The sequence below is a fragment of the Thunnus maccoyii genome, chromosome 11, assembly GCF_910596095.1.
Source record: "Thunnus maccoyii chromosome 11, fThuMac1.1, whole genome shotgun sequence".
Classification (NCBI taxonomy): Eukaryota; Metazoa; Chordata; class Actinopteri; order Scombriformes; family Scombridae; genus Thunnus; species Thunnus maccoyii.
The window spans coordinates 6,534,965-6,549,950 of record NC_056543.1 but is presented as its reverse complement, the minus strand read 5'-3'; the positions used below and the strand labels follow the sequence as shown (position 1 = coordinate 6,549,950).

At 37.7% G+C, this 14,986-nt stretch overlaps 2 protein-coding genes across 3 annotated transcripts in view; one reads left to right on the top strand and one right to left on the bottom strand.

Annotated features, from left to right (window-relative positions):
* Positions 1–2,763: 2,763 nt before the first annotated feature.
* fkbp7 (FKBP prolyl isomerase 7) lies at positions 2,764–8,696 on the bottom strand. Its single transcript, XM_042426439.1, has 4 exons — positions 8,231–8,696; positions 7,722–7,873; positions 4,364–4,491; positions 2,764–3,352 (listed from the first exon to the last, which is right to left on the bottom strand). The coding sequence occupies exons 1-4, from the start codon at positions 8,446–8,448 to the stop codon at positions 3,191–3,193; spliced, it is 660 nt and encodes a 219-aa protein (XP_042282373.1). The 5' UTR covers positions 8,449–8,696; the 3' UTR covers positions 2,764–3,190.
* A 1,527-nt stretch (positions 8,697–10,223) lies between these two features.
* The window catches only part of glsb (glutaminase b), a 49,669-nt gene continuing 44,906 nt past the window's right edge, over positions 10,224–14,986 (top strand). The window contains exon 1 of one of the 2 annotated variants that reach the window (XM_042425794.1): positions 10,224–10,675. In XM_042425794.1, coding sequence (XP_042281728.1) covers positions 10,377–10,675 — 299 coding nt within the window. In that variant the 5' untranslated portion in view covers positions 10,224–10,376. The remainder of the gene's footprint in view (positions 10,676–14,986) is intronic. The other variant, XM_042425792.1, reaches the window with a different exon arrangement.

Sequence of the window (14,986 nt, the reverse complement as noted above, 5' to 3'; positions counted from 1 at the left end):
ATGAACACAGCTCCTGTATTGCCTCAGAATTTCAGGTGGTTGCCTAAGTTTTGTGATGTTTGTTTGTATTTGTATAGTTATTCTTGAAGGTTCAGTTCTAGTTTAGCACAAGTTGCACAAGGTGTGCAAATTCCTTAGAAATGTCAAAATGTCACAAAAAGACATGTTGTTGTATTCATCATTTGATAATTTCCTTTCTTTTCCTAAATAGGACATTTATTTGGGTTTATACATATTTGAATTGAACATCTGAGGGTGATAAATGTTTTAAAACCTATGGCGATTTTTCTGTTGTATTGTTGCTCCTTTACACCCTGAACGCACCTCTGATTTTACACAGTAACCCGTCCTGTTGTAAATGTAAGTGGTAGGCTGAAGAGGGAAATTTGTATTTACTGCTCATTTTGACAACATGAAAACATAACGCACATCCAGTCTGGAAATAAAACCAAAGTTTTACTGTCTCGTCTACTACAAGAGAATTACATTTAAAGTTCTTCCTTCTGTGAATGAAAGAAAAGCCTGAGAACCCAACAAGACACCACTAACACTACAGTTCACTACGGTTTGTGACCCCTTGTTGGTCAACGAGTCTCGGATGGAAAAAGGACTAAAATCTTAACAATAAAACCAGTGTTGAAAGTTCGGCTGTGTGTTGCTGCCACCATGATGTTGTGTTACATATTCACGTTATAATGATACTCTCTCATTACTACTAGATACTAATTATTGTTTTATCAAGAAATGTTTCTTGTTTTATCACTTTTATTTTGTTAAATCCCAAAGATTTCTCATTATTTCACAAAATGAATCTCATTAAAACCAAATTTCCTCTTTACATGATCAGTTGTTATAATAAGAGACTTCCATATATCGTTAAAACTAGAAAGACTCAGACAATGCTGCAGCCTACATCGGCTAGAAACAGTAAAAATGATGGATTTATATTTCCTGGTTAACAAGAAACCGATCAAATCTTTATTTTTTGTCATGGTGACAAAAGTATTTCACCTATTTAAGTTTCCCCTTTAAGGGACAGACAAAGACTTTCTTAGACCTCTCCGCTACTATCTGAAAAATTAACGTTATACGCTTAAACCATCCTATAACCTTTGTGTCCAATCTCTGTACAGCAGACGCATCTTTCCTCTGTTACTGCTGAACAGTATCCTCTAATGGTTGGTGTATGAACGGGCAACTATTTCTGCATGATGACAAAACAAAATGCATTTATTAAGGAACATACAGAGTAAACATTGACATAAGAACATGAGTTCAGGTCAAGAAATCAATCACTGTACTCTGAAAAACACTGAAAGCATTTGTCTTATCAGCTCTGTCCTCTCGTGTCAGTTACATCCACCTAAACTGGAGGTTAACTTCAAAAACACACTCTTATCTTTAGCCTACTTATAGCTTCTCTCTCTTTTTTCTCATCGTGGTAAAAAGTCCATAAATCAACAGTTGCAACCGAGGAGAGAAAGCTGAATGACATTATGGCTTATTTATTCTGTTACTAAATACAAAAATACAATGACAATCATGATCGTGACCACATTAAGATGTACACAAAACTTGTAAACATGTCAACCACAAAAATACATGTGCATTTTCTTTTTTATCAATTATATTCAAACTTCACCCATTTCAGCCACATTTCATTTCTTTTACACTTTTCAATTGGAAAAATCGTATCTGTATATTCTTACAAACGTTTTGCAGTCACCTCTGTGTGAAGGAGCTGAATCACTGGTGTGATTTTGCAGAACAGAGGGCAGAAATTTCACAGGACGGTGAAAAAGTTGCAGCTGTTTTCTCTCAGGTCTCACATGACAGTCATGGTACAGTTTTCAAAGCCACTGATTCAACAACATTGTGCAATCGTGTTGTTTGTTCTACGGGCTGCAACTTGTGTATCTGAGACACACCGAAAGACAAAACTAATAACAAATAGGAATAAAACATTTAAAAACGCTAAAATTTAGTGGTATTTGCATAAAAGTAAATGTTTGCTCGGGTGTTACGGATGTTCTTCCTTGCAAAGTTTAATTGTATTTGTATTAAAAAACGAGAGTCTATTGTGCTTTTTTGGAAAGTTGTCTTTGGGACTCAAAGAACCTCAATGTGGTTGTTTCCTGTCAGATCTTTAAAGGAAAAAAATCCACCCACAAACTCTTCAACACTTTCTTAAAAAACAGCTACTTCCCCTGCATTTTTGGTCACATTTAAGTGTTTTTTCAGTTACAATCATCAGCAGTACAAATGTTAAGGTTTAGGCATCGACCCCTTTAAAAGGGGACTTGTGCTTTTTGTGATTTTGTTATTTTTATACTGTCATGATGTCGGATGTTAAACGTGGTCAAAGTTCCAAATCTTGAGGTGAACATATGTAAAAATGCTCCCTGCAAGTCAAAAGCCAGGGCTTCAGTCTGCTCTGAATGATCAGTTAGCAAAGTTACCTCTACTTCCTCCTCATGATGATGTCAGATTGGTCACGCATACCCAAATGTCTAAGCTTGTTGCTAAGGTTGTTGCTAAGGTTGTTCCACTCTCATATCTTGGCCTGAACATGTACGCATGTATTTGAGAAGTTGATTTGTTGAGTAAAAAACAAGAAAAAGAAGTGAAATCCTGCTATTATAGTTTGTTTACATAGCGTCCGGAGCGGATGGAAGCTTTGTGAAGCTAACCAATCAGAACAGAGTGAGCTCATCAGGAGGCGGGCCTTAAAGAGACAGGAGCTAAAACAGCCTGTTAGAGACAGAGGCTGAACTGAGGGGCTGCATAAAGGGCCGGTATAAGATAAATAAGAAGTTGTTTAAACTATAAATCATCTAAAGGTTTCTCTCCAGATAAGCCACATTGAACTGAAGTTGAAAAATCATACAGGGGGAAAAACATTAAAGAAGAGGCAGATGTTTCCATTTCTACTCCCACAGTAGCTTCAACAGACCAGAGTGTGTGCAGCGGTTGTCAAAAGGCATTCTGGGAAAAGAGGGAAACCCCAACTAAAGAGGAAGTGATGAGGCATGTTGATGTAAAGTAGGTAGACTGAAAGAGTAAAGTTGACATCTAACAGTGGAAAAAACATCTGAGGGTGGATTTTTCCTTTCGATTCTTCACCTGTTCCCTTTTTTCTCACTGACTGAATAAAGTACTTAAAACTACAAAATGACCACCGTGAACTAGACTAGAGCTCATCATGTTTATAAATATTATACTCGTTTGCGCTGATCAGTCCGTCTTTGTCGTCGTCGTTCCTGCGGAATATATCATCCATAATCTTCTGATAGAAAGCCTCGTCGCGGGGCTTCCCTCCTTTTTCATACTCCTTCTTCAAGTATTCTTTTACCTGAAAATAAAGCAACACTGTCAACAATCCAGATAACAACATTCTTTATATTTAGGTTATTACAACGTTATTAAACACAACTCTGATCATGAATTCTGGGGTCATGTAAAAATACTGGTTTGTAGTATCGATACGGTTCTTTGTTTTGTTTTTACGCTGCTGTAAAGACCTAAATGCCGTTAATAAATTAAAGGTAAAGTGATTTATAGCCTTTCTTGTAACCTTCATTCAGTGTTTATGATGTGAGATAATGAGATTAGAAACAAGGATGACCTTCACTGTTTATGAGGCAACCAGATAAGATACTTTGAGTTGAATTCTTTCGTTCTTAGTCAGCCTGCAATTAGAAAATATGTCAAAACAAAAAAAAAAAAAAAAAAAAAAATCAGAGAGGGTTGTTAGTTTCTTCTCTGACATAAAATTCAGATGGAGACATACTGTGATGGAGAAACATATTTTTAGGGAAAAGCTTTTAGATTACCAGCTGGGATCCAGACTTACTGTGTATCAGCTGGTTTGTGCTAATTTAACTGAACATTTGTTGAAAATATCCACAACTAAAGCACTTACTGACAAGATAAGGGACATAAAGAAATAGTAAGAGTTAGATGAGACGATTGATACCACTCTCACATAAAAGCGTGGTATTGATCTTCTCATCTATCTAGTGGAAAGAAAGCAAAAAAAAGTTTCCCATAATGTCAAACTGTTTCTTTAAGGTCAAACTCTACTTTTAAGACTTTCATTATTACAGTTTTGTGCTTGACCTTTATATGAAAATGAATGTTAATGTAAATGAATGTGTTTAATTACCACACAGCACATCAGCGGCAAGAGATTATCCTCAAATAGAAAAACTGTCCACATTGCACAGACAACCAAAGGTAAAAGGATTAATTGGGGGCTTACAGCTCATTTTTGCCCTGTAAGTAACCCCCTGGCATATTAATCCAACTATAATTATTACCATAAAACAAACCCTTTCAGCCTTTTTTCATACTTGAAACTTACCTCAGCCTTTGTGAGACTTCTGTCCTTATCAATGTCTATCTCTCCAAAAGCCTCCATGGTGCGTGGTCCCCTGGACACGGAGTAGAGCTCCACCTCAAACACCACCGTGGCATTGGGTGGCACTGGACCTGTTTCAGTACCAGGAAAACAACAGAATATCAAGATTTAAATAGACCACATGCATTAAAGTTACTGTAAGGAACTTTCATTTTGTGTTGATTGTGTTTTCCCGGAATGAAGACTGCATTTCCCATGAGCACCACCGCCTCGTGTCGTAAAGATCTTGGCTAGCATGTGAGTGAAAAAAAGACGCTACTTATTTTTAAATACTTTTTTTTTTAAAACAGCTGTTTGTAAGATGCATAGCGATGAGGTAATGCATCTATTTGTGGCTATATAAGATTAATAATTCTAATATGACGATGGTGAACTAAAGTAAACTTTGTTTTAGTAGCGTTCATACACCGAGGTTACATGTAAGGATGCATTCACACCTAATCCGGCAATGTGGCACCTTCCTGCAGGGCTGTGTGGAGGTCCTAGTAACGTCTTTGTACTCCCTCATGCTACAATGCTATATGTAATGTAAACAAAGGCTCTTCTGGTCTGCGTGCCGTAAATTGTTTCAGCAGACATTTAGAATAACTATATAGAAATAGCAAATCTTCTCACTGATGGTCTTGTTTTCTTATGTAGGTCATATCATAAGACTGTTTCATAACCAGTTAAAAGTTCCTTGTAGTAACTTTAATAATAGCATAATCATTATTTATAATTACTGATCATGTTTAAATTGCTCCACCTTATAGGCTGGAATTGTGAAGTTGCATTTCAACAGAAACGTTATTTACTTTCATTGGTTGGTTGTTCAATGACATTTTCAGACTTTGTGATGAACTGAACGAAATATACAGAGGCTGTGAGATGCAAAACACAACACATAACATTTTAGAAAATTAAATAAATAAATAAATAAATAAATCAGAAAACACAACAACAGAAAGAAGAACATAACATTCAAGAAACAACGTTTATGAAAACAGAACAAATTTCACATTTTCACATATGTAAAATGTTGTGTTTTCTTAAACGTTGTTATGAGTTGTAAAATTTTCATGTGTATTCTGATATGTTGTGTTTTCTGTTTTGTTGTCATGCTTGTTGATGTATTTCCTGAAATGTTGTTGTCTTGGTTTGTTGTGTTTTCGAAAATGTTGTATTTTCAGTTTTGTTTTGCACATCAGGACCACCGTGAAAATAGCTACTAACTACAGAAACATATGAGTAAAAGGAGTGGTGACTTCACTATTAACTACGCATAGCCTTTTCTGAGTAGCAATTAGGCCTCAAGAAGACAAATCTACAAAATGTAAAAGCCTGTAAGAGATACAACACGTTAATCCAGCAAGAAGAGGGACTATTCTAACTAGAGCAACATGCAATTAAAGCTGTTAATATTTATTGACTGAGTAAGAAAGAACAGGGTGGCTTCATTGCAGCTGGTCAACAGTGAGTTTACATTCAGCAGCTTTCAGCCTGGGAGGGTTTTGACTGGATATAAACTGGTGCAGGGGGGCAACATGCACACTCAGCAAACCCCATTTCCTCCACAGACAAAGAGAGAAATCAGAGTACACTGAAATGAAGAATCTCTAGATTATAACACTGTCAGACCATCACACACCAACGTGAAGAGGTTTACAGACAATAGTAGTTGAAGGTGAAACACCGCTCGGCTGTTAGTACCTTAAAAGTGCTCCTGTGCATGCAAGAAAAGAGTGACAGGAAGTAGACACCTTAAAACCTCCGTACATGCTTACAGTACATGCCATGGGGGGGATGGGTAGCAAACACTGCCAGGGATGTGATGCCCTTTCAGCTAAAGAGCTGTGAAAAGAAGACAAGACAGCGTAAAGGCAGCTCTTTCGTTACAGAAACAATATCACACAATACAGTTGGTCAGTTTGAAAGAATATATAAAAAAGGATTTATTGTTTATCATTCATTAATCACAACATGCATACTACTACTGCTGAGCTATACTGGTCACTGACTACATTTACTTTACTAAAACATGAAAATCAACTTGCTTGAAACAGGATATCCACCAGAGAGAACATCTGGACAACTACATGTTATGATTGCAGTGTAATGCAGGTGAAACTTGTGTTATTTGTCTTATTTAAAAAGGGCCAGTCTGTCCATTTTACACATGAAGGTCTGTTTACTACTCAGCCAGTGAAAACAGTTTGCAGTTTAATGTCGTCTGTGGTTCTGGAGAAACTGTGTCAGGTCTAAGATATAATAACAACCCTGGTGATGTACTGGTGATTTTGTTTTTATAGTTTTAAGCCTGTTTTTCTCTAGCGAAAATTAGCATTAGCATTTTTACAGTTAACCATAGACAGTAAATGCACTTGCTAACCAAGCTAGCAGGTAGCTGCTAGCATTAGGGTCAGCTCCAACCTCTCATCCAAATATGGTAACTTCTGGCTCCAAAAATCCAAGATGGCGACAGTCAAAATGCCAAACTCAAAATGCCATTATGGTGGCTACTTCCATTATTTTTTACAGTCTATGGTCTAATGTCACATTCGTGTCATTTGGGTTGGATGACAGAGATGCGAAAGGTGTGTTTCACGTCACAGGTCAATGTAAGACAGTTGTATGATTACAGAGTGAGGGTTAAAATACTGTGCATTAAAAATATAACATGTTCGGTAAATGTGGGTTTAATCTCCATTTTGGCCGATTTAAAGCAGCCTTCTTTGCTTATGAAGTGGCGAGTCGGACATGTCAGAGCTTTCAGAAAAATCTGAGTTTACTAGTCATAATTACAACTTAAATGTTGATGTAGCCGCTATTTACATGTCAGAATCTCATAATTAAGATATGATATGAATGCAGCAGAGCAATAGATGATATCAATTTGCATTATGGGAAATGTAGGATCCAGTGTTTTTGGAGTTTGACCCAAACTAGGGACTGAACATCAGGGTACTTCGGCCTCTGCTGCATCAATTTTAAACTTATTTTTTTAAATCTGTCCCTCAACTTTATAGAAGTACAGTACGAAATTGTTTGAGGAACCTTCTGATGTAATGTAATTTTGTGTAATTCAGTGGTTTATCCACCATATGTAAACTACAGTTACAGACTACAGTCTCAGAATAGTTGCATGAATGAGTCAAGCACTGATTGAAAAATGAAATCCATGAAGTTGTTTCATCATTCTTAAAATGAAGTACAGATGAGTTGCACTTAATGAAAACCTTAAAACCACATTAGGCCTATCCTTTAAAAAAAATGCTCTTTTGTGATTCCTGTGGGCAAAAATCAGTCTGTTACATATGATTACCTTTGCCTTTTTCTCCAAAAGCCAGTACAGGTGGAACAGTTATCTTTCTCTTCTCTCCTGGACACATATCCATCATCCCAACGTCAAGGCCCTTGATGACTTGTCCGACACCCAGAACAAACCACTGAGGGTGCCCGGCTTTGTCAGATCGACTGAAACAGAAAAAAAGCACAAAAAGACACAACATGCTATCAATCAATCAATCAATCAGCCTTCACATCAATGAGATTTGCAGGACAGATATGATTTGGCTCCATGGATTCAGCTAAAATAGTTAAAATAGGCTTTTAAGATTATAGATTTTGAACATACAAAAGGGCTTCACAATTTTATGACTCACACAGAATGCCCATGCATATAAGCTGCAATCAATCAATCAATCAATCACTGCATTTACAGAAGAAAGTACAAAAAAAAGTACGTCTTATATTTGCATGTAGACTTTTAATATATCAAAGTGGCTTGCAAAGACTTGCAAGAGTTTTTTTTCCCTTTCTCATACAACCAACCTGCAGTAGAACTGGGAACCATCTTTGGCGAGGAACCCATCATAATGAACATTCATCAGATCTCCTCTTTTGCTCTGCTTGTCGCATTGCTCAGGCTTGAATAAAACCTCGATCTTGACCTCGCCGTCCTGCTCGTCTGCTGTCGCCCAAACGGACCACAAACTGAGCTGTGAACATACAAAGAGCCACAGTGTGTAGATCACCAACTTCGACATCATGCTGCTGTGTATGCGTGGCAACTTCTGAAAATGACGTTTCAACACACTGGAGCACTGGAGGACGTGGAGAACTGTAGCTATAGTTGAGTTTGTGGCCCTGAGTGCGGACTGTCAGGGTTTTCTGCTTCCTGGTGCCTACAAATCCCACCTCCTCTAGTATATCTGGTCCGCTCAATGAACATGGCCCTCTTTTAACGGTTGCTCATTGGACTGGAGAAGCTTGCCGAGGGAGGTACCTCTCACCCAGAGTATAAACTCTGCCTGACAGACTAAACTCAGGGCATTAAACTAAGTATATTTATAATAATTAATGACTGAAGTAAAAATGAAGATTAGGAATGCAACAAATGATAATTTTCATTATTGATTAATCTGTTCATTATTTTCTCGATTAATTGATTATTTTTTTGGTCTATAAAATGTCCGAAAATGGTGAAACGTATTGATCAATGTTCCCGAGGTGCAACCTAAGATGTATAGTTTTGTCCACAACATAAAGATATTCAGTCATACTGTCATAGAGGACTGAAGAAACCGGAAAATATTCAAATTTAAGAAGCTGGAAGCAGAGTATTTATCATTTTTTTCTTTAAAAAAAAAAAGACTCAAAATGATTAATCGATCAAAATACTTGGAGATTAATTGTCTATTCACCGGCCAATCGTTGCAGCTCTAATGAAGATTAATGTACACTACACAAGTGAATGCTGTAAAATGAAAACTGTCAACACTTGTGCGTCAGAAGTCCCACAGAAAGTTATTTATAATATTATAAAGACAAATACAACAGTATAAAATAACATATAAAAGTACATATATGTTTAATAAAGATATGATAATGAATAAAATGTCAAGCTGTATATGTCTTACTCTTTTATTCATGTGCTATATAATAATAATAATAATAATAATAATAATTGATGGAACTTTTAATTACACTATGGTGTCAGGAGATTAAATTATCACTAAATTGTGTGCAGACTACCGATTTAAACAGCAAACTATAAAATAATGAATGTTAGGTGCAATTTGAGGGGAAAAAAAGATTTAAACAAAAAGCCTGTTTATCAGTCTGCAAAGGGTGTGGCAGCAATAATAATCATAATAATAAGAAGAAGACAAAGAAGAAGAAGAAGAAGAAGAAGAAGAATGATAAATTATAAATTATAAATAAATAGATGATGACATGGAGGAAAGACACATCGTGCTGCAGATTACCCCTGTTTGACACCTGATGTTGATGACTTGTGACGAATTCTGATATTTTATGATTCTGATATTTATTCTTTTCACTGTAAATTATATATATATATATATATATATATATATATATATATATATATATATATATATATATATATATATATATATATATATATGCTGTGCTGCTGCCTCTCATGACCAGAACATTCTTGTCAAAGAGATTTTTAGCCTCAATCAGACTTTTCCTGCTTAAATAAAGGCTAAATAAAACAATAAAACAATATAAATAATATATCATTTTTTATGATAAATAAAAATTGAGTGGGAAATAGACTAAAAATAAGAATAATTAACTTAATACAGGATCTGATTATAGTCAAAGGTTGATGTTACTGTCATTAATAAGCCACATTTATAAACAGACTAGACAGGTATGTGTGACGCGGTTCGTTCGTCCTCTAAACAGGAATTGACAGGCATGTGTCCAATAGCCAATAGGAGAGCGTCATATATTATCTTTGAATGCGGATATAACCTCGTTTCCACCAATAGGAACGGAGGGGGCGTGAACTTGCCCCTCTATTTATTTTTGGCCGCGCGCCGGTTTGTGAGTCATCGCCTCTCAGACAGTCGCAGTGGTTGGACAATTTTCTTAGGGAGCCTGTAGTCGCTACTGGAAATATCTGGACCCAAGACTTTCTCTCTAACTGCCTGACAGGATTGAGATGTTACATTTTAGGTTCTCGACAGTGCTGAAGGAGTTGTTTGAAGCCACCCTCAAGCGTCCCTTGCCCGGCTCTATACAGAAGACCTGGTTACCGACCCACCGCTGCTGCTTCGGCACCGCCTCCGTTGATTTCAGAGCCGCGTCCACTCAACTGAAGGTTCTCCATGCCGCCGCGCAACGCACCGCGCTCTGCGCCGCGCCATTCCGCTCATACTGCGCGAAAACCGAAGGCGCCGTGGAGCTGGACGCTGAACAGCTGAAGAAGGATGGAGTCAGCGGTGAAGCAGCCAGTGACAAGTAGGTTTTTTTCCCCAAGTGCTGTCATCGCGCAATAAGCTGCCCGGCTCCATGATGTGATGTTACAGCTAGCGTTTATGGCGAGTCATGACGCATACACTTGCCGCTAGCGGATGTATGCGCCAACCGTCACAAAACCTGTATTAAAACAGCATTAAATAGCTCACAATTACTACTTAACTTAACACCATCTTCTCACAAGAAGCCAGTATCTTACCTATAGACAAACTAACCTCCCCTTTAAACACATACGTAATGTATATGAATATGGCTAGCTAACCGCACCGCCCCTATAGCAACAGCTATCATACCATGTGTGACCTCCATTTACCGGCTTTGTGCCAAGTCGCTGAATAAATACAGCACCTTGGAATACCCACACGGCAACTTAACCCGAAGTTAATTAGGATTTTAGTTGGCTTTCACCAGCTTGTATGTAACGCTGGGTTAGCTATCTGTTCCTGTGGAGATAACACGCAACGTGGTAGTGGGCTGTTAATAAAAGTGAAAGTGGGGCCTGTTATCAGTGATGAAGTGGAGGCTAAAAACATCCATATTCAAGTTTAAATAGCGAGCAGTTTATCCACATTTAATAGGCTGGAAAACTGTATACAGACAAAATACAGAAAAGACCTTAAAATATAAAGAAATCCAACCACAAACTATGTCAACTGCTGTCATAGAGGTGGAATAAAACCTCTTAGGATAATTGATTTGTGGCTTACAATAATGATCAGTGCCTGGCTGGTGTGTGTGAACTGGTTTGAATGGCTTCTAGTGGTTTCTACTGTGACCTCCCACTCATTTCACTGAGGTGGCTGCAGGTCCCAGCTGGAGGGCTGCTTCCAGACCACTGACAGTATCTGCTCTCTAAAAGTCCACTTTTGTCTGTGTGTGGTTTAACCGCTTCATAAGACACTAATAAATATAGTAATAACAGGATAATATGTAAAATAATCCACTCCAGCCCTGCAGTTTTACTGTTAAATTGCATGCAAACCATTTGTGCATATTTGCCCATTTTATAATTTCCCTGCCAAATGTGTCTTTTTTTAATAATGTCTTAAAAATAGTGAAGCTGCGCCACTAAAACCTGAAACATCTTGCTATATAAGTGACAGTTTCCAGATTAAACCATTCGTTTTAGTCTCGGCACTTGTGTCTGACTATTAATCAATAATTTCTATCATTTACCATTTATAATTACAGAATAACACACATCTACAAGTTTACAGATACACGTGTTTCTGCACGTCTCAGAACATATTTTCCCAAAATATAAAAACTTTTACCAAAATAACTGATTTGAAACAATAGTCTCATTGAGCAGTGGTTTGAACCAAATTGTTGTGATGTGTTTATATATATTTTCCACTGGTTGGTGAGGGTATTTTCGGAGAGGTATGGTTAAAAAGAGAGGTGCGGTCTTCCATTTTAGTCAATTACTGTGAAGCATGTTGTAAGTGCACAAAACTCCACCTGTGGTTTTGATAAATTAGTGAAATCTATGTCATTATGGGATGTCGTAGCTCTTTATTCAGATTCACCAGTTCCAGTTCTGTTTTGTTGGCGTTTGCAAAATTGTCCAATTGTTTAATATTACCTTGTAACGCCCGTAATTAAAAACCAAACCCGTTCACCCTTGTTGGATTTAAATCTGCCATTTTGCATTTAAAGTAGTATGGTCTTAGCCAGCTGGCTGCCTGTACAGTGACTGCAGTCCATGTGTTTCCCTTTTTTGAAGGGATACAGTTTTTATGAGTCAGCTCTGTGCAGCTTAATTCACTGGGATATTTCCTGACCTAGAAATGAAGCTACATCACTAAAATATGGACTTTGGGGGTGGGATTATGCTGTTCTCCGGAGTCTGCACTCACATAACCCGAGTCCTCTCTGGGTCAGTAGCTCACTCTCTAATCAAATCTTTTCCGCTTAACGGACTTAATGAAACATGACATGAAGAGTAGTTTTAGATTTCCTCACTTTTCAGGAAGAGATGCCAACAAATGTAAGGTACTTTCATGGGCTTGCCCGCAGTAGTCGTGATCAGTCTAGCAGACATGATATGATATGATAGAATATGATTTATTTATGGATTACAAACACATAAACAAAATCCAAAGGATAACATCTTAAAGTGAAAACATTTATTTCCAACATGGTCCCAAGATGTTAAAAAACAAACTAGCTACGACTAGCTACTAACATCTTGGCACTGAGCTTGTGGTATGTTGCAAACAGCAACTGTTAGTTTTTAGCTGAAGGGATAAACAAAGCAGGCGTCTTTTGGCAGATGGTCGCCCACCTAGAGCGCGCTTCTGCTCGAGGTTTCTTCCCGAGTTTTTCCTTTACCGCTGTCGCCAACTGTTCGCTCATGGGGGAATGTTGGGTCTCTGTACATTAAGGAGTACGATCTAGACCTGCTCTGTGTGAAAAGTGCCCTGAGATGACTTTATATTGACTTGACTCGTCACCTGAGTCTGATGTGGAGCATCTGAATATTTGTGCACATATATGTCGCCGTCCTCGGAAATGCATTGTTCCCAAGAGTTTGGGATCAGTCCAGTGATTTCTACGTAGTCAGCACAAGAAGAGGTGTTGACACACGTGATGGGAATGTTGAGATGAATATTGACAGCATAAATCACAGAGGGAAGCGTGGTTCATGACAACAACTGGTCTCTGAAATTTAGCAGTGTTTACATGTTTTGACACATCAGGGTTTAATTATCAAGCTGTAGACTGAGCTGTAAGCGAGAAAGTGCTGAATTCGATTAGTTGTTTGGTCCATAAAATCTCAGAAAATGTTGAAAAATGTCCATCACTGTTTCCCAAAGGCGAAGGTGACGCCCTCAAATGTCTTGTTTTGTCCTGACCAACAGTCCACAACCCAAAATATTCAGTTTACTGTCATAGAGGACTAAAGAATCCAGAAAATATTCTCATCTGAGAAGCTGGAATCAGAGAATTTGGCAGTTTTCTTCTGAAAAATGCCTCAAAACGAATCGATTCATTTAATATTTGGCAACTAATTAATTAATTGTCGCAGCCCTAAACGAGTTAAGGTGGAAAGTACAAACGATCGAAGCTGTTATGTGGTTTCAACTGGTAGCAGAATGTGTTATTAAGTTATGTTCTTCAGTAAGAGCTTCCCTGGCAAAGAGCCATTTAGCCTGAGCAATTTGTTGGATCAGAGGTTGGAAAGATTAAGAGATCAAAAACAGACAAATTACTGTTGTGTTACATGACAGGAACAGAAAGTGATAGCCACTGGTGGTGTTAAGCTCTAACACACAGTGCATAGTGAAATAAAACCTGCTGCTAAGTCACTGGTATGGCCTACTAAGGATATCCTCTCTCTCTCTCTCTCTCTCTCTCTCTCTTTGAGATAATTAAATATTACAGCCAGATCTTTGCAGCATCCAATCTGCTTCTTGAACCTTAAAGGACCAGCGTGGAAGATTTAGTGTCATCTAGAGGAACAGACCTGGCAGAATTGAAAAGGTTGTGGTTGTGTTTAAGGGTTGTGAGTTATTGAGCGGGACAAAACAAGACATTTTAGGTTGCATATTAACATTTCTCACCCTTTTCTGACATCTTATAGACCAAACAACCAATTGATTAACCGGGAAAATAATCGATAATGAAAATAATAGTTAGTTGCAGCCCTGGTGGATGTCAGTTGCACTAAAACTGATTATAGAAGCTTAATTACCAGATTGTTACAACAAAAACTGGCAATTCACACATACTTCTTTGGTGTTTTCATCTTGTCAAATGTGTACTTTTATTTTTTAGACATGATAATAAACTGAATATAACTGAATATATATCACGTGGGAAATTGTAACGGAAATTTAGAGACCAAGCGATTAATGGAGAAAATAATCAGCAGATTAATTGATAATCAAAATAGTTGCAGCCCTATCTTTATGAATAATAAAATACTGATTATTAATATGGCACTGAAACGTCACAGAACACCCAGAAGGAAATTTTTAAAATCACAGCCCCGTCTTTAGCTGGTATCCAGGAAACTCTCGGTGAGTAAGTGTTGTGCTCGCACCAATGAGCAGTCATCCAGAGGCAAATGGACTGAGCCATCTGCCCGCGATGAAGACGAGGATTTTCAAACGTGCAAATGTAGTCGACTGAGGTGTCTCAGGCTGGATTCACACCTGATCTGTTTGCACGGTTCAAACAGACTCTGGCGCATTCGCTCATTTAGTTCTTTTCATGTGACAGACTGGTGAAAACTGAGACAAACCACAGGATTATGATGTGGATATGTGGCATAAATTATCTCGACCA

Bases quoted from the DNA above. Each gene is read 5' to 3' on its own strand.
- fkbp7 (XM_042426439.1), bottom strand. From the start codon at position 8,448: ATGATGTCGAAGTTGGTGATCTACACACTGTGGCTCTTTGTATGTTCA. The intron at 7,874-8,230 runs GTTGGTTGTATG...TTTCTGTTTCAG, and splicing joins GGTTCCCAGTTCTACTGCAG to TCGATCTGACAAAGCCGGGC. The intron at 3,353-4,363 runs GTAAGTTTCAAG...CTTTATTTTCAG, and splicing joins GAAGTCTCACAAAGGCTGAG to GTAAAAGAATACTTGAAGAA.